The sequence below is a fragment of the Schistocerca serialis genome, chromosome 6 (assembly GCF_023864345.2).
Source record: "Schistocerca serialis cubense isolate TAMUIC-IGC-003099 chromosome 6, iqSchSeri2.2, whole genome shotgun sequence".
NCBI lineage: Eukaryota > Metazoa > Arthropoda > Insecta > Orthoptera > Acrididae > Schistocerca > Schistocerca serialis.
Window position 1 is genome coordinate 654,894,937 of NC_064643.1, and position 26,107 is coordinate 654,921,043.

A 26,107-nucleotide genomic window follows, 5' to 3' on the forward strand; every position below is an offset into this window, starting at 1 on the left:
GTAGCGTATTACATTGAAATCCCTTTTTTTCCGTTCAATTTGAAGTACTTACATCTCGTAGTCGTAAAATTCATTATCATTTTTATGAATAATGCACGTCTTCCTATTTCTATTTACAAAGTGCACGAAAAATTTCCGTTTTCATTTCAAGTAAAATTTCTTAATTATCGATATTTGATGAAGGAGTGTTAATAAAGGTTGCTTAAATTGTGAAAACATAAGAATTCAGTTTTTAGGAAAAAAGTGAATAACCAAATACTGTTTATTCGGACTATATCCATTATTTTACACCTCAGATGTAGTCCCACACGAACCAGAGAGATAAGTGTGGTATAAACATAAAAGAAATCCTTTTTCACAGCATCGATGATGTTTCGTTTGTAGGGCGCTCAACTTCGCGGTCATCAACGCCCGTACAAAGTCCAAATTTTTACACATTCCAGCTTTTTATGCAGTCCAATCTACCCACTGTCACGAATGATGATGATGGATACAACACGAACACTCAGTTTCGGGGCAGAAAAAGTTACCAACCCGGGCGGGAATCGAACCCGGGACCCCATGATCCATAGCCAGTAACGCTGACCACTTTTTTTTTTTTTAATCTCATTTTGCTCTATATTGTTCGTTGAATTTGTTCGTGGCGGACGTCCGATGACACTCGTTAAGGTTGTTCGTTGATCCGTTTACTTAGTTTTTTTTATTACAAAGGGTAGCTAAACCCTCTGACCGAACACGCTGAGCTACCGTGCCGGCAAACCACTAGACCACGAGCTGCTGGCACACCATAAAAATGCAACATTCGTACATTTGCCACTGCACCATTACAATGTGAACCGAACAGAACTGATTTGGAGCCAAGTTAAGGGATTTGTCGAGAGGAATAACAAGACTCTAGTAGTCAGACGTACTGGAACGACGTACTGGAACTAACGCACGCAGTTTTTTCACCTGTCCATACCGAACGCTGGTGGGATATAGAATGGCTCGTCATAAAAGAAGAGGAGAAAATGCCACGTCGTGGTTTCGTGGATTCCGTTGTTCATCGACTCGTTATCAACGTAGCAGATGACAGTTCCAGAACTGAAATATATTTCTCGGGTTCGGATAAGGAAGGAACTAAGATATTACCAGACAACTGACTATAATTAATACTTCCAGTGGCTGCAAGTATTCAACAAGGCCGTGAAATCTCTAAAGTATGCTTTTACATCGCACTTAGCTCGCTCAAAAAGATTACCCTGTTTTTAAATTAGGAGTTTTCATCATTCTTGTTTGCAATTAGAATACTATGTTAGTTGAGAACGATAGCATTCTTCGTTTCCTGTCAGCTCACCTAAGAAGCGTGCGGTAGTGCTGGATTTTTGCCGAATATTATTTCATTCTCTTTAAAAATTAAATGAAATTTGAAGCTATATTGTTTCTCTGAAGTGGTCACAACATTGCCGTTTAGTTGGACCAGCTGGCTGCCCAGTGCTGTCCAAGTTGAATGCACTGGCGAAACTGTTGTCCTGCATTATCGCTCAGCGTGTTTGCGTGTAACAGAGCAAAAAACGTATCCTTATGATCGTATTTGACTGCACTAGACACGCCGCGCGGTTAGAGGCGCCATGTCACTGATTGAGCGGCTTCTCCCGCAGAAGGTTCGAGTCCTCCCTCGTCCATGGGTGTATGTGTAGTTCTTAGCATAAGTTAGTTTAAGTAGTGTGTAAGTCTACGGACCGATGACCCCGCAGTTTAGTCCGTTAGGAATTCAGACACGTTTGCACTAGACACAGTACTAATGAGATTCAAGCAAACGCGGAACAATACCTGGTGTTATGTTTACATCAGGTTTATTCTTATGATGAATAGAGTACAGTTGACCTTATTCTTCAAATTTCTTGATCATATTGTTTAGCCCTGCCACCTTCAGAATTTGAAAGAATTTGTACAGAAACCAGATGGCAGTTATAAGAGTCGAGGGACATGAAAGGGAAGCGGTGGTTGGGAAGGGAGTGAGACAGGGTTGTAGCCACTCCCCGATGTTATTCAATATGTATATTGAGCAAGCATTGAAGGAAACAAAAGAAAATTTCGGAGTAGGTATTAAAATCCATGGAGAAGAAATAAAAACTTTGAGGTTTGCCGATGACATTGTAATTCTGTCAGAGACAGCAAAGGACCTGGAAGAGCAGTTGAACGGAATGGACAGTGTCTTGAAAGGAGGATGTAAGATGAACATCGACAAAAGCAAAACGAGGATAATGGAATGTAGTCGAATTAAGTCGGGTGATGCTGAGGGAATTGGATTAGGAAATGATACACTTAAAGTAGTAAAGGAGTTTTGCTATTTGGGGAGCAAAATAACTGATGATGGTCGAAGTAGAGAGGATGTAAAATGAAGACTAGCAATGGCAAGGAAAGCGTTTCTAAAGAAGAGAAATTCGTTAAGATCGAGTATAGATTTGAGTGTCAGGAAATCATTTCTGAAAGTATTTGTGTGGAGTGTAGCCGTATAGGGAAGTGAAACATGGACGATAAATAGTTTGGACAAGAAGAGAATAGAAGCTTTCGAAATGTGGTGCTACAGAAGAATGCTGAAGATTAGATGGGTAGATCACATAGCTAATGAGGAAGTATTGAATAGGATTGGGGAGAGGAGAAGTTTGTGGCACAACTTGACTAGAAGAAGGGATCGGTTGGTAGGACATGTTCTGAGGCATCAAGGGATCACCAATTTAGAATTGGAGGGCAGCGTGGAGGGTAAAAATCGTAGAGGGAGACCAAGAGATTAATACACTAAGCAGATTCAGAAGGATGTAGGTTGCAGTAGGTACTGGGAGATGAAGAAGCTTGCACAGGATAGAGTAGCATGGAGAGCAGCATCAATCCAGTCTCAGTACTGAAGACCACAACAAAAACATTGTTTAGCCCATTTAGTGACTTAGGTCTCTTCACAGCTGTTTCTGTCGGTACTATTTCCTCATTGTCGCTGCTGTTCTGTTTAAAAAAACTACCAGCAGTGCGTTTCATATGGAAAGCTTCAGTCTTCTTGACTCTTTACACCAACAGTCATTTCACAAAAGAAATCGAGACGCTTGACTAGCTGCAAACAGCATACTGACTTGAAAACAGGAAGCATTTCACATTCTGATTGGGTTACAGCGTATGTAAATTGAAGGTGGAAGAGGGGAGAAAGGGAAGGACAGGGAAGGGATTACTGAAGTGAGGCTGAGGGAAGTTACCCAGAATCGGCGGCGACAATAGAAAAAGTGTGCCGGACTAGGATAGAACCCGACATCTCTTTTACTTACTAGGCTGTGCGTTAAGCACTGCGCCATACGGAACACAATGTTACCACATTTGCATGTACTATCTCTGCATGCCTGACGACCGACCCCCATTCCCACAGAGCAGTCCCTGTCCATTTACTCCGTGCTCGCTACTCTGAGATTATCCCAGGAGGTTGGACGTACTTATGCACCCGCACTGAAGAATGTGGATCCATTCCTGATGTAGGGGAATCAGTTATCTGAATGTGTGGTGTCTGTTCGTTCGGGCATGCGCGATAGAACAAATACCAAGCAGAATCCGCAGCTGTGATACACCATATGTGAATTGAAGGTGGGAGAGGGGGAAAGGATAGGGAAAGGATTACTGACGTCAGCTGCATCGTGACATTAGACAGAATCAGCTTCGGATTCTGCTTACTTGTTGTTTTCGAACATGGCCGAAAGAACAGATACCACACATCCACATTACTGCCTACAGCGCCACATTTCCCTCTGGATGCAGAAAGCGAAACCGTTATTTTATCAGCAAACTCTGCAAGCGCACAGCTTAATGAACGTACCTGTGATTTTTTTTTGGGGGTGGGGGGTGGGGGGGTGCCCTGGATATATACAGCACACACGGGAGCTCTCAGAGGGCCTTGAGTTTAATTACAGACATCTAGTACAGTTAAATGGCCACCAAGATCGCCGGGCCTTACGTCGTTAAATTTTCGTTTACGGGGTTGGATGAAGTCTGAGGTGTACAAACGAGAGGTGAATACGCGAGGAGAACTGCGTGTTCGCATCGTGGACGCTGCTGTCCTCAATAGGGAACATGCAGAGGTACTCAGACAAGCAACGTAACGTGCTCTTCCAAGCGTGCAGAAATGAATTTAAGTTGACGATGAGATATTCGACAATTTGTTGTTAACTGTACAACAGCTGTAACGTGACCTGTGTGAGTAATGCTTAGAGGTAAAAGTGTTAAAAATACGTATTTTTCACTTGATACTTCGTGAAACGTGTGTTTTAGTGCTTACTATCTGTTGTACACGTGTAAGTCTGACAATGTACTGAACAGTACAGAAAAGAAATAACAATGTACATTAAATGTGCTCTGTCTCGGAAACTAATCGGAATAGGGAATACGCCCATAGGAAATTTCTTGCTTCAAATGATCGTTGCTGTCATATCCCTGAAAATCGTTCTGGAACATCCTGTATAATGTAGTGGCTGATGCCAGACGCTTCGTCAGACTGCAGGAAAACTGCAACGCCAAGAAAATGTAGCGGGATGCAGGAAGGCCTGCAGAAGATTGACGGTTGGTCAGGTCGAATCACCCTCAACAGTGAAGAATATAACGTATTGCACATACATTCGCTGGAAGAACCGTAATTTTTCGGTTCAACTATCGCTGATAAATTAATGGAAATAGTAAAAGGCGCTATAATATCTAGAAGTGAGTGCCTGCTTATGGAATATCGTCTCAGTTATGTGACCGGATTTGCGATTTCTTGTCAGAGGGGTCACAGTTCGTAGTAATTGACGGAAAGTCATCGAGTAAATCAGAAGTGATTTCTGGCGTTCCCCAAGGTAGTGTTATAGGCCCTTTGCTGTTCCTTATCTATATTAAAGATTTGGGAGACAATCTGAGCACCCGTCTTCGGTTGTTTGCAGATGACGCTGTCGTCTATCGACTAATAAAGTCATCAGAAGATCAAAACAAATTGCAAAACGATTTAGAAAAAATATCTGAATGATGCGAAAAGTGGCAGTTGACCCTAAATAACGAAAAGTGTGAGGTCATCCACATGAGTGCTAAAAGGTACTCGCTAAACTTCGGTTACACGATATATCAGTCTAATCTAAAAGCCGTAAATTCAGCTAAATACCTAGGTATTACAATTACGAACAACTCCAATTGGAAAGAACACGTAGAAAATGTTGCGGGGAAGGCTAACCAAAGACTGCGTTTTATTGACAGGACATTTGGAAAATGTACACACCTACTAAGGAGACTGCCTACACTACGCGTGTCCGCCCTCTTTTAGAATACTGCTGCCCGGTGTGGGATCCTTACCAAGTAGGACTGACGGAGTACATCGAAAAAGTTCAAAGAAAGGCAGTACGTTTTGTATTATCGCGAAATATGGGAGTGTGGGTCACAGAAATGATACAGGATTTGGGCTGGAAGTCGTTAAAAGAAAGGCGTTTTTCGTTGCGACGGAATCTTCCACGAAATTCCAATCAACAACTTTCTCCTCCGAATGCGAAAATATTTTGTTGACACCGACCTACACAGGGAGGAACGCTCACCATGATAAAATAAGGGCAATCAGAGTTCGAACGGAAAGATATAGGTGTTCATTCTATAAGAGATTGGAATAATAAAGAATTGTGAAGGTGGTTCGATGAACCCTCTGCCAGGCACTTAATTGTGACTTGTAGAGCATCCATGTAGATGTAGATGACAATATAAAACTAGTGCTGGAGATCGATGTAGGGCGGAGATTCTTTCGATGAAACCTAAGGAAATGTATTTCATCCGCGAATGATGTAAGTTACAGAATAGTCGTCCAGAGTTATTGCTCCTAGTATGGAAACGGTACCAAATGGATTAATGTACGAGTAGCGCGATTCGTCGCGTGTTCCTTCAGTGAGCATGAGGAAATTATGGTGATGCTGATTAAACTCCAGTGGAAGACGCTGCAATAAACGCAGTGGACATCATGTGGGAGTTTATCACCTTGCACAGTGACCTCAAACGGAAAATCTGGAACATTAGTGCTTGTGCGGAGGCTTAGCTACACTCGTACGTCTCACGCAACGTTCACGAATGAGAGGCAGGAGGGAGTGAATGATAACGGTATCAGGGAGCTCTCCGCCGCGTACAATAGGGTCGCTAGCAGTAAGAAGAGGTAGGTGCAGAAATTTGATTAATCCTAACGTCGTATATAAACTAGGTCAAGGGTTGAAACTTCCTGGCAGATTTAAACTGTGTGCCCGACCGAGACTCGAACTCGAGACCTTTGCCTTTAGCGGGCAAGTGCTCTACCAACTGAGCTATCGAAGCACGACTCACGCCCGGTACTCACAGCTTTACTTCTGCCAGTACCTCGTCTCCTACCTTCCAAACCTTACAGAAGCTCTCCTGCGAACCTTGTAGAACTAGCACTCCTGAAAGAAAGGATATTGCGGAGACATGGCTTAGCCACAGCCTGGGGGATGTTTCCAGAATGAGATTTTCACTCTGCAGCGGAGTGTGCGCTGATATGAAACTTCCTGGCAGATTAAAACTGTGTGCCCGACCGAGACTCGAACTCGGGACCTCATATCAGCGCACACTCCGCTGCAGAGTGAAAATCTCATTCTGGAAACATCCCCCAGGCTGTGGCTAAGCCATGTCTCCGCAATATCCTTTCTTTCAGGAGTGCTAGTTCTGCAAGGTTCGCAGGAGAGCTTCTGTAAAGTTTGGAAGGTAGGAGACGAGGTACTGGCAGAAGTAAACCTGTGAGTACCGGGCGTGAGTCGTGCTTCGATAGCTCAGTTGGTAGAGCACTTGCCCGCGAAAGGCAAAGGTCCCGAGTTCGAATCTCGGTCGGGCACACAGTTTTAATCTGCCAGGAAGTTTCATATCATCGCACACTCCGCTGCAGAGTGAAAATCTCATTCTAGGTCAAGGGTTTTTCAACTTTCTCTCTTAATGACCTCAACTGGACTATACACTTCAGTCTTTCTTCTTTAAAGCACTTTATCCTGACTGACGATTTTGTAACACAGGTTACGCTGTCAGACAGTGTGGTCCTCTAAAGGCAGAACGGAGTGGGCACGTGTTAACTGGTCTTGCAGGTCGCCGGCCTGCACCGTTAACCACTCTTCGCGAGGAGGTGCGACGCACGGGTGCTCCGCTGTCGGGGCGCCGGGCAGGCTTCCGCGGCCGGCCGCCTGGCTGCTTGTGGCGCTGCTGTCTGCGCTCGCTGGCGCCACTGCCTGCTGGCTCGCCAACCTATTGGCGCCACCGCCTGGCTGCGGTAAGTATGCCAACAGCGCCGAGTTGTACCAACGACGACAAATACGGTTGCTGTGAAAAACAATTCTCACACATAACCCATCATTCTCCCGCAACACGTAATAAGTTTAGTAGTGCTGTTGGTTCTCTCACATATACAGCAGACCAGGGGGTCTCCAAACTACGGCCCGCGGGACGAAACAGGCCCGCGAGGGCGGGCAAACCGGCCCGCGTTAGCTGGCCGGACATCCCCTATACTGCCAACAATTGAGTTTCGAGGCCTATCGCGACCAGTACACCGGGACATCGTCGGACACAACCACGCAACAGAACTATCAAATACACTCCTGGAAATTGAAATAAGAACACCGTGAATTCATTGTCCCAGGCAGGGGAAACTTTATTGACACATTCCTGGGGTCAGATACATCACATGATCACACTGACAGAACCACAGGCACATAGACACAGGCAACAGAGCATGCACAATGTCGGCACTAGTACAGTGTATATCCACCTTTCGAAGCAATGCAGGCTGCTATTCTCCCATGGAGACGATCGTAGAGATGCTGGATGTAGTCCTGTGGAACGGCTTGCCATGCCATTTCCACCTGGCGCCTCAGTTGGACCAGCGTTCGTGCTGGACGTGCAGACCGTGTGAGACGACGCTTCATCCAGTCCCAAACATGCTCAATGGGGGACAGATCCGGAGATCTTGCTGGCCAGGGTAGTTGACTTACACCTTCTAGAGCACGTTGGGTGGCACGGGATACATGCGGACGTGCATTGTCCTGTTGGAACAGCAAGTTCCCTTGCCGGTCTAGGAATGGTAGAACGATGGGTTCGATGACGGTTTGGATGTACCGTGCACTATTCAGTGTCCCCTCGACGATCACCAGTGGTGTATGGCCAGTGTAGGAGATCGCTCCCCACACCATGATGCCGGGTGTTGGCCCTGTGTGCCTCGGTCGTATGCAGTCCTGATTGTGGCGCTCACCTGCACGGCGCCAAACACGCATACGACCATCATTGGCACCAAGGCAGAAGCGACTCTCATCGCTGAAGACGACACGTCTCCATTCGTCCCTCCATTCACGCCTGTCGCGACACCACTGGAGGTGGGCTGCACGATGTTGGGGCGTGAGCGGAAGACGGCCTAACGGTGTGCGGGACCGTAGCCCAGCTTCATGGAGACGGTTGCGAATGGTCCTCGCCGATACCCCAGGAGCAACAGTGTTCCTAATTTGCTGGGAAGTGGCGGTGCGGTCCCCTACGGCACTGCGTAGGATCCTACGGTCTTGGCGTGCATCCGTGCGTCGCTGCGGTCCGGTCCTAGGTCGACGGGCACGTGCACCTTCCGCCGACCACTGGCGACAACATCGATGTACTGTGGAGACCTCACGCCCCACGTGTTGAGCAATTCGGCGGTACGTCCACCCGGCCTCCCGCATGCCCACTATACGCCCTCGCTCAAAGTCCGTCAACTGCACATACGGTTCACGTTCACGCTGTCGCGGCATCCTGCTAGTGTTAAAGACTGCGATGGAGCTCCGTATGCCACGGCAAACTGGCTGACACTGACGGCGGCGGTGCACAAATGCTGCGCAGCTAGCGCCATTCGACGGCCAACACCGCGGTTCCTGGTGTGTCCGCTGTGCCGTGCGTGTGATCATTGCTTGTACAGCCCTCTCGCACTGTCCGGAGCAAGTATGGTGGGTCTGACACACCGGTGTCAATGTGTTCTTTTTTCCATTTCCAGGAGTGTATATGCTCTGGCTCTGCTACTCGCTACAAGACTACATAACTAAACTTACTGTTGCGCCGCTTGAAATAACAATGCGTTGACATTCTCTACCTCTACGTCTTGTAGTAATAGTGTTGCTAACAATGATTTTGAGATTTCGTTGACTTTGCAGGACGCTTTCGTGAAGAATGTGCAGTGACATACTTTTTTGTCGGTGAAATTCGCCAGAATAAAATACGCCAGAATTTCGGTCAGGTACGTTCAGCAATCAAAATTATATAATTAAATAAAAATCGTAGTTCGTTTCAGTGTTAGCTATTGCCAGAACCTTAGATTTTTGCGATTTCATCTTTCCTTTAGCCTTACATTACGGTGATCATGGAGTGCTAGGGTGCTTTAATCCCACTAGGTGGATCATGGCCCTTATGACTTCGTGGAGGAGTCAATGTGGCCCGCGGACTAAAAAGTTTGGAGACCCCTGCTGTAGACTACGGAAATATCTAACGAAATTAAGATACCACCATAGGTGAGAACATCACATCAGAAACTTTGATGCTCGTTCAGATACGAGGGTCACGCCAAAAGAAATGCACACAATTTTTTTTTTAAATCCATCTTTTACTCTACATGTTTCAAAGTTTAACAGTGTGTAGATACATCCTTTAGTAACAATATTTTCATATCCCCACATAATTTCCATCCCTCTCAACTCCCTTACACCACTTGGAGCCAGCGCCTGTACACCCGCACGGTAAAATTCTGGACCAACCTGTCGGAGCCACTGTTTGGCAGCGTGCACAAGGGAGTCATCATCTTCAAACCTTATTCCACGAAGAGAGTCTTTCAGTTTCGCAAAGAGATGATAGTCACATGGAGCCAGGTCAGGACTGTAAGGCGGGTGTTTCAGTGTTGTTCATCTGAGTTTTGTGATCGCGTCCTTGGTTTTTGACTGACGTGTGGCCGTGCATTGTCGTGCAACAGCAAAACACCCTGCTTTTGCCGATGTGGTCGTACACGACTCAGTCGAGCTTGAAGTTTCTTCAGTGTCGTCACATATGCATCATAATTTATGGTGGCTCCACTTGGCATGATGTCCACAAGCAAGAGTCCTTCGGAATCGAAAAACACCGTAGCCATAACTTTTCCAGTAGAAGGTGTCGTTTTGAATTTTTTTTTTCTTTATTGAATTTGCATGATGCCACTCCATTGACTGCCTCTTCGTCTCTGATGAGAAATGATGGAGCCATGTTTCAACACCTGTCACAATTCTTCCAAGAAATTCATCTCCACTATTCTCGTACTGTTCCAAAAGTTCCCTGCATACCGTTTTTCTTGTTTCTTTGTGAGCCACTGTCAACATCCTGGGAACGCACCTGGCACAAACCTTTATTAACGCCAACACTTTCACTATTCTGCAAACACTTCCTTCCCCTATCCCAACGCAACGTGACAATTCGTTCACTGCGATGCGTCTGTCAGCAGTCACCAATTTGTTAACTCTCTGCACTTTGGAGTGTGTGCAGTAAGAGGCCTGCCGCTGCGAGGACAATCCTCAATATCGCCGTGCCCGCTTTCATCACGTAACCTGCTTGCCCACCGACTAACTATACTGCCATCGACAGCAGCATCTCCCTACACCTTTTTCAACTTTTTGTGGATATTCCCCACTGTCTCGTTTTCACAGCACAGGAATTCTATGACAGCACGTTGCTTCTGACGAACGTCAAGTGTAGCAGCCATCTTTGAAGACATGGTGTGACGGCGCCACTCACGGGAACAGGTTGAACTAAGTTTGAAAACAAGCGGCAAGGATGTATCCACACACTGTAAAACTTTCACACATGCAGAATGAAAACTGTATTTAAAAAAAAAATAGTGTGCATTTCTTTTGGAGTGACCCTCATAGTAAAGCATATCAGAGTTGACCCAAACTATATTATCGTCAGCCTGGATCTAGTTTCAGAAGGACCCTTGCTGTGACCCGTTTTCTCATTAGAACATACTAGACTTTGACGATTACCTACTTTTTGAATCCAGCGTGGTTAACGTCTTTACGGAGGCTGCCGTTCACCTTGCTACACCGACGACACATTTATGATCGAGTCACAAGTCATCAAAACTCTTCGAAAGTCGCCAGATTGTATCAGCAGCATACATCCTAACAGCCGCTTTAGTGCCGAGACGGAAAAGAAGGGAAGTTACCATTTTCAGACGGCTGAGTACAACGTAAACCATTTAGACTCTTCGGGTACCCAGTAGTCAGTATACCACAAGTCAAAAGACGCTGCCTTATATTTCAGCACGCGGAGATTCCTCTATGTAAGCCATAAGAGAGTGTTTTTAAACACATTGCTAAGCAAAATGGCAACTTCTTTGACAAGGACCATTTCAGGTCCGAGGTAAAGCTGGTGAAGCATTGTTCCGAAACGGTGATTCTGAGGCTCTGGAATGGAAACGTGAAGAATTTGAACAATCACAAAACAACCTATCTTTTCGGCTCTTTCATTGCACTGTGACTACTTTGTGGCTACCTCCAGAAAAATAGGTGGGGTTCTGGACGGGCAAGACATAAGACATGTTTTCCGAACGACAAAGATGACAAAAGAAGTGCTATGCACAGTAGAGCCGGCCGCTGTGGCCGAGCGGTTCTAGGCGCTTCAGTCCGGAACCGCGCTGCTGCTACGGCCGTAGGTTCGAATCCTGCCTTGGGCATGGATGTGTGTGATGTCCTTGGGTAAGCTAGGTTTAAATAGTTCTAAGTCTAGGGCATGACCTCAGATGTTAAGTCCCATAGTGCTTAGATCCATTTGAACCATTTGGGACATGGCTTGTCATGCACACCCCTTTCATCACCTTGAAAACGCCGTACCCATCGCCTCACATTGCTCACTTCTACTGTGTCGTCTCCATGCACCTTTAGAAAGCGTTGATGGATTTCAATCGGCGAAGTTTCTTCAGCAGTGAGGTATTCAGTCACACATAGCAGTTGAATACTCGTGTCCCTATCAGACACCATTTTATAACACTCCTCTGCTGCCGCCAACTTCCGCAGAACAACGGAATCACCTGAAAATGAAAGAGGAAGGTGGTACGTGGTTCCTTATTCGTACCACACCTACCCACCGTATCTTAGATGCCATACAAGAGGAAGCTGGATGGAATCATGGTCGGTAGTCACAATTTATAATTAAGACAGTTTATTGAAATTACGCCTTTTAAGGAATTTGACAATTACAAATTGTGGACACGCCACTAGATAAAGATTTGCAAATACAGTTAGAAACCCAACGTACTCACTACTCAAATAAACAGTCACTTAAGACGAGGTTGTAAAAAACGTAATGTGCCATGCATTTATAGAAACTTTAAGCGTAGCAGTTATCAATAACTTCACATAGCCACTTCATCAAACTCCTTAAAACCACTTATTACATTAAGATGGCCACACTCAACATTCTTCAATAAAATACCCTTATAAGCTTACTATTTCAATTCATTAAAGAAGCACTTGTTAGAAGGTCAATTACAAACTTAATGTTGCCAGGCACTAATACCCCTCGTTTCATTTTACCTAATTATGAAAACAGAATTACTGACAAACTTCAGAAATTCAAACTACAATATAGCATTTCCCTCAAACTACGTATAATGGAAACAGTTACCAATGAAGGGTGACTTAATGACACTTCAACACTAGTGCCAAGCTAAGATCCAATTACATAACATGATAGAACCACTTACATAAAAAACTACAGCAGAAACACTGATCTTTAAAAATGAATGTTCACGTGCTCAGACGTGTTAGTAAAAGACTACTAGAAGGAACTGCGCAAAGAACTCAGCAGATGCTATGCAATTTTAAGTTTAGCCAGAAGGTTCAAAAATCAAATGGCTCTAAGCACTATGGGACTTAACATCTGAGGTCATCAGTCCCCTTAGACTTGTTGTTGTTGTTTGGTCTTCAGTCCTGATACAGGTTTGATGCAGCTCTCCATGCTACTCTATCCTGTGCAAGCTTCTTCATTTCCCAGTACTTGCTGAAACCTACATCCTTCTGAATCTGCTTAGTGTATTCATCTCTCGGTCTCCCTCTACAATTTTTACCCTCCACGCTGCCCTCCAATACTAAATTTGTGATCCCTTGATGCCTCAGAACATGTCCTACCAACTGGTCCCTTCTTCTTGTCAAGTTATGCCACAAGCTTAATTCGACTACATTCCGTTATCCTCGTTTTGCTTTTGTTGATGTTCATCTTATACCCTCCTTTCCAGACACTGTCCATTCCGTTCAACTGCTCTTCAAAGTCATTTGCTGTCTCTGACAGAATTACAATGTCATCGGCGAACCTCAAAGTTTTTATACTTCTCCATGGATTTTAATACCTACTCCGAATTTTTCTTTTGTTTCTCTTACTGCTTGCTCAATATACAGATTGAATAACGTTGGGGAGAGGCTACAACCCTGTCTCACTCCCTTCCCAACCACTGCTTCTCTTTCACGCCCCTCGACTCTTATAACTGCCATCTGCTTTCTGTCCAAATTGTAAATAGCATTTCGCTCCCTGTATTTTACCCCTGCCACCTTTAGAATTTGAAAGAGAGAATTCCAGTCAACATTGTCAAAAGCTTTCTCTGAGTCTACAAATGCTAAAAACGTAGGTTTGCCTTTCTTTAATTTTACTTCTAAAATGAGTCGTAGAGTCAGTATTGCCTCAGGTGTTCCAACATTTCTACGGAATCCAAACTGATCTTCCCCGAGGTCGGCTTCTATCAGTTTTTCCATTCGTCTGTAAAGAATTCGCGTTAGTATTTCACAGCTGTGACTTATTAAACTGATAGTTCGGTAATTTTCACATCTGTCGACACCTGCTTTATTTGGGATTGGAGTTATTGTATTATTCTTGAAGTCTGAGGGTATTTCGCCTGTCTCAAACATCTTGCTCACCAGATGGTAGAGTTTTGTCAGGACTGGCTCTCCCAAGGCCGTCAGTAGTTCCAATGGAATGTTGTCTACTCCCGGGGCCTTGTTTCGACTCAGGTCTTTCAGTACTCTGTCAGACTCTTCACGCATTATCGTATCTCCCATTTCATCTTCATCTACATCCTCTTCCATATCCATAATATTGTCCTCAAGTACATCGCCCTTGTATAAACCCTCTATATACTCCTTCCACCTTTCTGCTTTCCCTTCTTTGCTTAGAACTGGGTTTCCATCTGAGCTCTTGACATTCATACAAGTGGTTCGCTTTTCTCCAAAGGTCTCTTTAATTATCCTGTAGGCAGTATCTGTCTTACCCCTTGTGAGATAAGCCTCTACATCCTTACCTTTGTCCTCTAGCCATCCCTGCTTAGCCATTTTGCACTTCCTGTCGATCTCATTTTTGAGACGTTTGTATTCTTTTTTGCCTGCTTCATTTACTGAATTTTTATATTTTCTCCTGTCATCAATTAAATTCAGTGTATCTTCTGTTACCCAAGGATTTCTGCTAGCCATCGTCTTTTTACCTACTTGATCCTCTGGTGCCTTCGCTACTTCATCCCTCAGAGCTACCCATTGTTCTTCTACTGTATTTCTTTCCTCCATTCCTGTCAATTGTTTCATTATGCTCTCCCTGAAACTCTGTACAACCTCTGGTTCTTTCAATTTATCCAGGTCCCATATCCTTAAATTTCCACCTTCTTGCAGTTTCTTCAGTTTTAATCTACAGTTCATAACCAATAGATTGTGGTCCGAGTCCACATCTGCCCCTGGAAATGTCTTACAATTTAAAACCTGGTTCCTAAATCTCTGTCTTACCATTATATAAGCTATCTGATACCTTCTAGTATCTCCAGGATTCTTCCATGTATACTACCTTCTTTTATGATTCTTGAACCAAGTGTTAGCTATGATTAAGTTATACTCTGTGCAAAATTCTACCAGACGGCTTCCTCTTTCATTTCTTACCCCCAATCCATATTCACCTACTGTGTTTTCTTCTCTCTCTTTTCCTACTCTCTAATTCCAGTCACCCATGACTATTAAATTTTCGTCTCCCTTCACTACCTGAATAATTTGTTTTATCTTATCATACATTTTATCAATTTCTTCATCATCTGCAGAGCTAGTTGGCATATAAACTTGTACTACTGTAGTAGGCGTGGGCTTCGTGTCTATGTTGGCCACAGTAATGCGTTCACTATGCTGTTTGTAGTAGCTTACCCGCACTCCTATTTTTTTAGTCATTTTTAAACCTACTCCTGCATTACCCCTATTTGATTTTGTATTTGTAACCCTGTATTCACCTGACCAAAAGTCTTGTCCCTCCTGCCACCGAACTTCACTAATTCCCACTATATCTAACTTTAACCTATCCATTTCCCTTTTTAAATTTTCTGAACTGCCTGCCCGATTAAGGGATCTGACATTCCACGCTCCGATTCGTAGAACGCCAGTTTTCTTTCTCCTCATAACGACGTCCTCTTGAGTAGTCCCCGCCCGGAGATCCGCATGGGGGACTATTTTACCTCCGAAATATTTTACCCAAAGGACTCCATCATCATTTAACCATACAGTAAAGCTGCATACCCCCGGGAAAAATTACGGCTGTAGTTTCCCCTTGCTTTCAGCCGTTCGCAGCAACAGCACAACAAGGCCGTTTTGGTTATTGTTACAAGGCCAGATCAGCCAATCATCCAGACTGTTGCTCCTGCAACTACTGATAAGGCTGCTGCCCCTCTTCAGGTACCACACGTTTGTCTGGCCTCTCAACAGATACCCCTCTGTTGTGGTTGCACCTACGGTACAGCCATCTGTATCGCTGAGTAATCCCAAATTTACATCCCGCTATTTGTACTTCCTTTGCCTTGCAATGGCTTATTTTCAACTGGCGGTCTACATAATGTATCATTGTTATCTCAGATATACACCTACACATCGGAGTTGTGCATTCATCTTAGAACTACTTAAACCTAACTAACCTAAGGACATCTCAGACATTCATGCCCGCGTCAGGATTCGAACCTGCGACCGTAGATGTCGCGCGGTTCGAGGCTGTAGCGCCTAGAACTGCTTGGCCACTCCGGCCGGTCATAGATCGTTATTCCTACGACCTTGTCGGAGGGCCCACGAGGGGGCCAACAGAAACGTTGGAGAGTAAACGAACACGTAGACAGCTTTTGGAAACGTGCACACGACCGACAGTTTTTTGAGCGAAGATGAATGCACAATTCCGATGTGTAGGTGTATATCAGAGATGACAATGATACATTATGTAGACCGCCAGTTGGAAATAAGCCATTGCAAGGCAAAGGAGATACAAATAGCGGGATGTAAATTTGGGATTACTTCGGCAATTACCGTACGTCACCACAAGGATCAGTTCATTGTCAATATGATAAAGGATAGCAAAACAATAAATAAATGAAGTTAGAATTATTTCACCTCACTTTAGCTCCACACCATTCCAGTTACCAATCAGTTCCACAAATTCTTCCTCATGTAGCTTTTTCTTTGCGTTACGGTCATGATATTCTGCACTGGAAGTATCACACAAAGGACGTCATCCCTGTATCAATATCCATCGTTAAAGCAACGCATCAGTGCAGTATGACTTCTACACTGACGGTCGTGTGCTTAAGGCTATTTACATGTGTATGTTTCATTGTCGTCACCGACTATGAGATCGGATTGAATCGGTGGGAAAAGTAGATCATCCATGTCTCTTCTTTTTTGTCGGCCCATCTATTTTGTAAGTTGTGTGCATGCCTCTATTAGAGTACTTGATATCTATTACAAGCAACAAAATAGTCGGCGATTTACAGTCTGTTGTATGCTCACTCCCTAAAGACAGTAGTCGGCCAGCTGGAACAGGCCTAAGGTCATTAGGAAAGTAAAGAACGTTTCTTTCTGCTGAAATATTTATTTTATATAATTAAACGAAATTAATGTAAGTAAACGAAACTAATATAATTAATCGGAGTCCGCAGCCCGTGGTCGTGCGGTAGCGTTCTCGCTTCCCGCGCCCGGGTTCCCGGGTTCGATTCCCGGCGGGGTCAGGGATTTTCTCTGCCTCGTGATGACTGGGTGTTGTGTGATGTCCGTAGGTTAGTTAGGTTTAATTGGTTCTAAGTTCTAGGGGACTGATGACCGTAGATGTTAAGTCCCATAGTGCTCAGAGCCATTTTTTAATTAATCGGAACTCCTTTTTACGTACAATTTGATACCCAGGCTTCTTTTCTACGTAGTCATCGTACAAATTTGGGCACTCATGAGAGGTGATTACATTTACGTTTAGTAGTGAAATGACATAGAATCAGCCACCCACTATAGAAAGTGTTAACACATAATCATTGAAGAGCTTTTGTATATGTAGGTTTGTTGAGATGTCGGCTCATTATAACTGATTACTTATGCTAGAAAGTGATTATGTGGTTTATGTCAGGGATACTGAATACTGTTTCGCGATAATTAAGTGGGTCATTAGGAAAGTAAAGAACGTTTCTTTCTGCTGAAATATTTATTTTATATAATTAAACGAAACTAATATAATTAAACGAAACTAACATAATTAATCGGAACTGCTTTTTACGTACAATCTGATACCCAGGCTTCTTTTCTACGTAGTCATCGTACAAATTTAGGCACTTTTCGTACAGTTTTACCAGTTTTTCTATGTGTTCTGCATACTCAGCTGCAACCAAGTTGTTGAACCGGTGGTCAACAGCTTCTTGAAGTCCATCGTCACTCCCGTAGCGTTGTCCACTCATCCAGACTGTATGGGAGGTGGTGAAACATTTCCCACTGGAACCGCCGAAGCAAGTCCTCACTCGCGCTGTGGACGGACGTGAAGGAGGATGACTCCACTGGTTAACAGTCCGCGCCGCGTGTTTTTAACGGAGCGGCGACGTCGATTAAGCGTCTGATAGTAGGCCGCTACATTTATTCCTCACCTTCGAAAAGATAAATGTAATCTAATGTAACCTTTAGGCATTAGTGGGTGAGCAGGACGCCCTTACGATGCCAAAACATCGTAGCCGTACTCTTTCTGGTGCTCAAGTTTCTTTTGTTTTTTTCTTTTCGATGGGAATTGGTATGGGTGGAGGTTATACTTAACAGCCGAACTAAGTTAATAATTGGCTCCTTCTACCGACCCCCAGACTCCGATGATATAGTTGCTGAACAGTTCAGAGAAAATTTGAGTCTCGTAACAAATAAATACCCAACTCATACGGTTGTAGTTGGTGGGGACTTAACCTTCCCTCGATATGTTGACAAAAGTACTTGTTCAAAACCGGGGGTAGGCAGAAAACATCTTCCGAGATTGTCCTAAATGCTTTCTCCGAAAATTATTTCGAGCAGTTAGTCCACGAACCCAAACGAATTATAAACGGTTGCGAAAACACACTTGACCTCTTAGCCACAAACAATCCAGAGCTAATAGAGAGCATCATGACTGATACAGGGATTAGTGATCACAAGGTCGTTGTAGCTAGGCTCAATACCGTTTCTTCCAAATCCACCAGAAACAAACGCAAAACAATTTTATTTAAAAAAGCGGATAAAGTGTCACTAGAAGCCTTCCTAAGAGACAATCTTCATTCCTTCCGAACTTACTATGCAAATGTAGACGAGATGTAGCTCAAATTCAAAGATATAGTAGCAACAGCAATTGAGAGATTCATACCTCATAAATTGGTAAGAGATGGAACTGATCCCCCATGGTACACGAAACAGGTCCGAACGCTGTTGCAGAGGCAACGGAAAAAGCATGCGAAGTTCAGAAGACAGGTGGGATTGACGGAGGACATCGAAAGGGTGAAAAAAAGGGCAGCTCGTTTTGTATTATCACGTAATAGGGGAGAGAGTGTGGCAGATGTGATACGCGAGTTGGGATGGAAGTCATTAAAGCAAAGACGTTTATCGTCGCGGCGAGATCTATTTACGAAATTTCAGTCACCAACTTTCTCTTCCGAATGCGAAAATATTTTGTTGAGCCCAACCTACATAGGTAGGAATGATCATGAAAATAAAATAAGAGAAATCAAAGCTCGAACAGAAAGGTTTAAGTGTTCGTTTTTCCCGCGCGCTGTTCGGGGAATGGTAGGGAGACAGTATGATTGTGGTTCGATGAACCCTCTGCCAAGCACTTAAATGTGAATTGCAGAGTAGTCATGTAGATGTTGATGTAGATGTAGAAGTCGTTGTGGATAGCGAATGATGCCATTCCTTTGCTTGAGACTTTGTTTCTGATGTGAAATGTGATATCCAAGTCTGACAATCTGATTCAAAGCTTCATCACCGTCCTTTTCATAGCGACAGAGGAAGATCAATGCAGTCTGACAAAATTCGAGGCCGGCCGCTGTGGCCGAGCGCTTCTAGGCTCTTCAGTCCGGAACCACGCTGCTGCTACCGTCGCAGGTTCTAATTCTGCCTCGGACATGGACGTGTGTGATGTCCTTAGGTTGGTCAGGTTTAAGTAGTTCTAAGTTCTATGGGACTGATGACCTCAGATGTTAAGTCCCATAGTGCTCAGAGCCATTTGAACAATTTTAACAAAATTCTAGGAACCTGTTTGGCACACACATTCTTATAGCACAGATTTGCACTAACCGTCTCATACAGCACAGGGCTTGAAATATCTGGAAAGAACGAGCGCAGACCACTAATTATGAAACGCTTATCTTCTTGGATTTTCGTTTCAGTCCTTGCTTTGAGACCGTCATTCACCACCGAGGGCCGACCCTACCGATCTCCGTCGTGAGCAGAGCATTCTTCCGTCCGCCCTTAAGCATGATACACCGCTTCCCAACTGACGCTTCGTTCATCACACTATCGTAAACTTCAGCTGTCTATAAATTTCGACGAGTTGGACTTCTTGCGGGTTTAAATAGTGGACAACACTCCGCATCACACACTTGGCGGGATCGTCAATTTTGTCACACGTGTTATAGCCACACAGTTTACAGTCTCACAGCTCAGCAGTAAGCAGCCGTTTTGGATCGTAGCTGCCGCCAGACTGAAGCGGATGAGTACCTCAAAGTCTGTGGTCTGTCGCAGGTGTTGGTGGGGGAACGCTCTCTCTCTCTCTCTCTCTCTCTATTCGTTTAGTCGGTTCCGACTCTTCGTGACCCCATGAACCAAATCACGCCACTTTTTCCTGTCTTGCACTTTCTCCCGTAGACCTTCCAGGTTGGAACACATTGCTTCTGTGATGCCATCGATCCATCTCATCCTCTGACGTCCTCTTCTTCTAGTTCCTTCAATCTTCCCCAGCATTAATGTTTTTTCCAGCGAGGCATGCCTTCGCATTGTGTGTCCAAAGTAGGTCAGCTTTTGTTTTAAGATTAGACCTTCCAAGGAGAAATCTGGTTTAATTTGCTCCAAAATTGATCTGTTGGTTCTCTTTGCACTCCATGGAACTCTAAGAAGTTTCCTCCAACACCACAATTCGAAGGAGTCAATTCTTCGCCGTTCAGCCTTTCTAATGGTCCAGGTCTCACATCCATACATCACAACTGGAAAGACCATAGCCCTCACAATACGGATCTTTGTTGCTAGTGTTATATCTCTGGACCTTATAACCTTGTCAAGGTTTGACATCGCCTGTCTACCGAGCAACAGGCGTCTCCGGATTTCATGGCTGCAGTCACCGTCAGCAGAGATCTGGGAACCGAGATAACTGAATGTGGTCACTACTTCCATGGTTTCTCCTGCTATATCCCACGAATTGGTAGGTGTAGTTGCCATAATTTTCGTTTTCTTCACATTCAGCATAAGACCAGCCTTTTCACTTTCGTCTTTCACCTTCAGTAAGAGTGTTCTCAAATCTTCTTCACTTTCTGCCAATAGGATCGTATCATCCGCGTACCTGAGGTTGTTTACATTTATTCCAGCTATTTTAATTCCTGTTTCTCCTTCATCTAGCCTTGCATTCCTCATGACATGTTCTGCATACAGATTGAATAAGTACGGTGACAGTATGCAGCCTTGCCGGACCCCTTTCTGAATCTTTATCCATTTCGTTGTTCCATACATAGTTCTCACCGTGGCTTCTTGGTCAAGGTATAAACTCCGTATCAGATGAATGAGGTGATCTGGTACACCCATGTTTTTCAGTACGTTCCATAATTTGTTGTGATCGACGCAGTCAAAGGCTTTGGCGTAGTCAATAAAGCAGAGGTACACATCTTTCTGGAATTCTCTCGCTTTTTCCATAATCCACCGAATGTTAGCAATTTGATCTCTAGTTCCTCTTCCTTTCCTAAATCCAGCTTGTTCTTCTGGCAGCTCTCGATCTAGATATTGGCGAAGTCTATTTTGTAAGATTTTCAACATAACTTTGCTAGCATGTGAAATAAGTGCGATTGTTCGATAATCTGAGCATTGTTTAGAACTTTTCTTCTTTGGAATGGGGATGAATACTGATCTTTTCCAGTCTTCTGGCCACTGCTGCGTGATCCATATTTTTTGACATATTGAGTGCAGCACTTTCACTGCATCCTTTCCAGTGACTTTAAACAATTCTGCTGGTATTTCATCATGTCCACTAGTTTTGTTATCGGCCATATTTTCAAGGGCCCACTGGACTTCGCTCTCCAAAATATCTGGCTCTAGTTCTAAATTAACATTAACATCAGCAGTAGGAGCCCTGTTATGATGCAGTTCTCTCTTGTATAGGTCTTCTACATATTCTGCCCATCTTTCCTTAACATCCTCCGCTTCACTCAGATCTTTCCCATTTCTATCTTTTATCATTCCAATTTTTGCCTGGAATTTTCCTTTAATTTCTCTAATTTTCTTATAAAGATCTCTTGTCTTCCCCATTACGTTACTATCTTCAACTTCCTTGCACTGTTCATTAAAGAATATATTTTTATCTCTTCTAGCTAATTTCTGAAAATCTTTATTTAATTCAAACATAGCTGATCTATCTCCCTTGATTTTTGCTTTCCTTCGTTCTTCTGCAACTTGCAGTGCCTCAACTGATAGCCATCTAGCCTTCTTACTGTTCCTTTTCTTGGGAATGTGTTTCTCTGCTGCCTCCTTGACAGTATTAGCTACTTCTGTCCACATCTCTTGCGAGCTTTTGTCCTCCAGCTGTAATACATTAAATCTGTTTTGTACCTCTGCAGCATAGTCGGAGGGTATAGAGTTAAGGTCGTATCTGCAAGTTGGGATACTTTTTGGTACATTCTGAAGTTTCATCCGAAATTTTGCAATCAGGAGCTCATGATCTGATCCGCAGTCAGCACCAGGTCTTGTTGTAGCTGACTGAACCGCGCTCTTCCACCTCTGATTACAAAGTATGTAATCAATTTGGTTCCGGTGTTGGCCATCTGGCGAAGTCCAGGTATATAGGCGTCGTTTTGGTAGTTGAAACAGTGTATTAGTAATTATCAATGAATTTTCTTGGCAGAATTCTAGGAGTCTCTGTCCAGCTTCATTTGTTGTACCAAGACCATATTTCCCTGTTATACCTTCTACAGCTTCATTTCCCACTTTTGCATTCCAATCTCCAACTATGAAGACGATATCCTTTTTTGGTGTTGACAGTAGTAATTCTTGTAAATCTCCATAGAACTGGTCAATAATTTCCTTTTCAGCATCGGTTGTTGGTGCATAAACTTGAATTACTGTGATGTTGAGGGGCTGACCTTGAAGTCTGATGGACATCATTCTATCATTTTTATATTTGCATCCCATCACAGCTTTTCTCACTTTATCACTAACTATGAAGGCTACTCCATTACTTCTGTTGTTATCGTGCCCAGAATAATACACCATATGGCCATCCGAAGCAAATTCTCCCATGCCAGTCCACCTCATTTCACTTATTCCCAATATGTCGATGTTAATTTTCTCCATTTCTCTTTTCACTATGTCTAGTTTTCCTTGATACATGGATCTTACATTCCATGTTCCTATGCAGTGCTTCTCTTTGCACCATCTTACTCTTCGTGAAGCTCCTCTCAACCTGGTTCCCCCCGGAGATCCGATCGGGGAACTTGAAACTCCGGAACATTTTGAGCTGAGCGAAGCCATGGGGTTTTCTTGGGATAGTTCAGTGGTGGTTTCCCGTTGCCTTCCACTGTCCTCCAACTCCTATCTGCTCACCGACTCAGTTTCCCGCTGGGGTTGGTTACCCAACCTTCCGCTGAGTTGCTCGGCTTAACAGGGGCACCACGTGTAGGTAGGAAGTTGGAGAATTGAGGTGACAGAGGCTGTGAGAACTCTCTTGCTGAGTTCTTGTAATCGCATATCACCCCCATTTTATGCCAGAGTCTCATGATGTCTGCAGAGACCCCCCCAGGTCATTTCCTGGGCCCGGGGGGAACGCGGTCATGTGTAAAAACAAAACGCTCTTTACTTTCCAAATAAACCTCGTATAAACTACAAGACTAGTTGTTTGGAAACAGAAATATTGATATGTTTCCCAAGAATGATTGTCAATGTATGCGTATAAATTATTTAAGTAATACAGTGCAATGACAGATTGTAGCTGTTCTTACAGGTCGAATTTCACATAGTTTCCTTTCCCTCGAGCCAAGTTAAGTATTTAAACTTATGCTAGTTCTATTTGTTTTCTCTTCTTATAAAGTGAGAAGGAAATGTTGACGATTGATGGTCACACAGAATGCCGTTAGGTTTGTAAACCCTCGTCGCCAGTTTTGTAAACCCTCGTCGCCAGCTTTGTAAAGGCTTCCTCGCTACTGCTGTGGAGGCTGAGTAGCCACTGTTGTTATATGGTAATCCGAGTTTGTGAATTCGTGAAACGGCTTCTGGTCCAGTACACCGCTAAGACGATTTCTCCCTGCCACAATTACACAGCTGTGCCCCAGGGTAAGGTAACCGCATAAGCGAACAAAGGTTCTACAACACTCCAATAAATTAGTAACAAAGTCACACAAATGAGTTAAAAGGTTTACTTATCTTTGTGACTAGTTGAATAACGAAATTTGCAACACGGCTTTTAATGTAACACAAAACAAGCCCTCAATGACTAAGTGCAAATAATCGTATGTAAACTTCACAGTGCATAGGAAATACAGCTTACAACTGCCTGTTCACTTCTAGAGTTCACTTAAACGACGTTCCCTGTCTAAGTCAACCTGGACGATGATCTATAACGAAGTGGACGAGAGCTGCTCTTCTGGCTTCCGAGTAGGATTCTGTCCTTCGTCGACGACACTGGCGGACTGTACTCGGCCGGCAACTGGCCGAGGCGAATTCGATATCTTCATCATCAGCGCCGCCCGTGGCGCAGGTGAAACTCGCGCAACTGGCGATTCCATACCACTGACACCAACTCGCATCTTTGCTCCTGTGGTGCTTTTGCCCTGGCTGTGTCTTGTTCGGGAGACATAGCAGCTATTTACTCACTGGCTGTTAGATAATTATAGATAGAAACCTAGATAGAATAAAAGCAAATACCATTTGTGGCTTAGTCGCATTGTCTGCAGTAATAACGAAAGTGAAAATATTACTGGAATTCACAACGAGGATTAGGTAATAGAACGTTTTTACTCTCACATTTATATATCTTTTTAAAATTATAAGTACAGATCAAAAAACTTCATTAAATAGTGCATACATGTTAGGACCTAATTTGTGTTGCAATTACTTACGAAACGGAGAGGGTGGAGGGAGAGTCAACGTGAACTTTCGACTATAAGTGAGACTGTTAGTTCAAATCAGCCTCTTTCTGTACACTTATTGGGTACTTCCAGACTGTGCATAACAGTCGAAAAGGCTTTAGTTGTCAACGTTGCTCAGACTATTAATCCATAAAAACGTGTATTTTTTTGAAACTCGGTAAATTTTACCTCAAACTGCAGAGGCTGTCAAATATTCAAATGTGTGTGAAAGCTTATAGGACTTAACTGCTAAGGTCATCAGTCCCTAAGCTTACACACTACTTAACCTAAATTATTCTAAGGACAAACACATACACCCATGCCCGAGGGAGGACACGAACCTCCGCCGGGACCAGCCGCACAGTCCACGACTGCAGCGCCCGAGACCGCTCGGCTAATCCCGCGCGGCGCAGAGGCGGTCGTGGCGTCGTTTCACTTCACGTAGTAGCTCGCTACTTACTACAGAGACTGGCTAGACAGTTATATCCGGACCCAGTGTGACGACAATTTCTTTTTTTTTTTAATTTCGAGCACTGTTGGCTGTTGCAGGTAACAGTCGTACAACAGCGCTACCGTCCCACATCGGGGAATAGCGCCAGACATCATTGAGCTTAACGTCTTTCTCTCTAGCTGTGGATGCTCATATCCTTTGTAAACGGCGGTGAAACGTTCAGTTTATTAAAAAAAAAAAAACAATCTGTACGTGTCATAATAGACTTGCAAATTTTTATTATTGAATCGTACGCATGAACGAAGATGTTCAAAAATGTTTCAAATGGCTCTAAGCACTATGGGACTTAACATCTGAGGTCATCAGTCCCCTAGACGTAGAACTACTTAAACCTAACTAACCTAAGTACACCACACACACCCATGCCCGAGGCAGGATTCGAACCTGCCACTGTAGCAGCCGCGTGGTTCCGGAATGAAGCGCCTAGAACCGCTCGGCCACAGCGGCCGGCAACGAAGTTATAACCAATATTTTTGTTGGAAGTGAGTTAGACTTGAAATAGAGTTGCATCTTACGCCCTGCAACTGCTGGTTCAATTGTTTTAGTTTTGGTACTACTGTCGAATGTTGTGCAACAAGGGGAATTCAAAAGCGCTTCAGTAAAGGAAAGCAGACGTAGAGTCAAGATATGTGAGTGGAAGGACGATAAACGCAAGGCAGTGGGTTATATCTGATGCCCTAATAAATCAAGAGAAGTGACCCTCTTTCTGTAAAATAGTTACTTGATGGAGTGAGTGGAACGAAGCCGTAACAGGTACTCATAATGATAAGACGTTTCTCGTAATTTGCGTAGCCCGGAAGGTATATCCTAACTATTTCCAAGGCTCCAATATAGTACTGTAACACTTAATTGAAACATTAATGTTTTGAACATAATTCAGATTCTTCATGTGGTTTTCATTCGCAGTTAAGCCTAAATATCGCAGATTTCCAATCACATGGCCAATGTGTGTCTCGTTACCATTGTTCTCTCGT

At 43.9% G+C, this 26,107-nt stretch overlaps 1 protein-coding gene and 1 non-coding gene across 2 annotated transcripts in view; both read left to right on the forward strand.

The window, feature by feature from the left end:
* LOC126484413 (uncharacterized) overlaps nt 1-26,107 on the forward strand; it is a 105,124-nt gene that overhangs the window by 66,963 nt on the left and 12,054 nt on the right. Inside the window, exon 3 of the mRNA XM_050107922.1 lies at nt 7,104-7,285. Within this exon, the coding sequence (XP_049963879.1) occupies nt 7,104-7,285 (182 nt within the window). The remainder of the gene's footprint in view (nt 1-7,103; nt 7,286-26,107) is intronic.
* On the forward strand, nt 6,786-6,860 carry Trnas-cga (transfer RNA serine (anticodon CGA)). Its single transcript has one exon. It is a non-coding gene; the product is annotated as a tRNA-Ser (tRNA).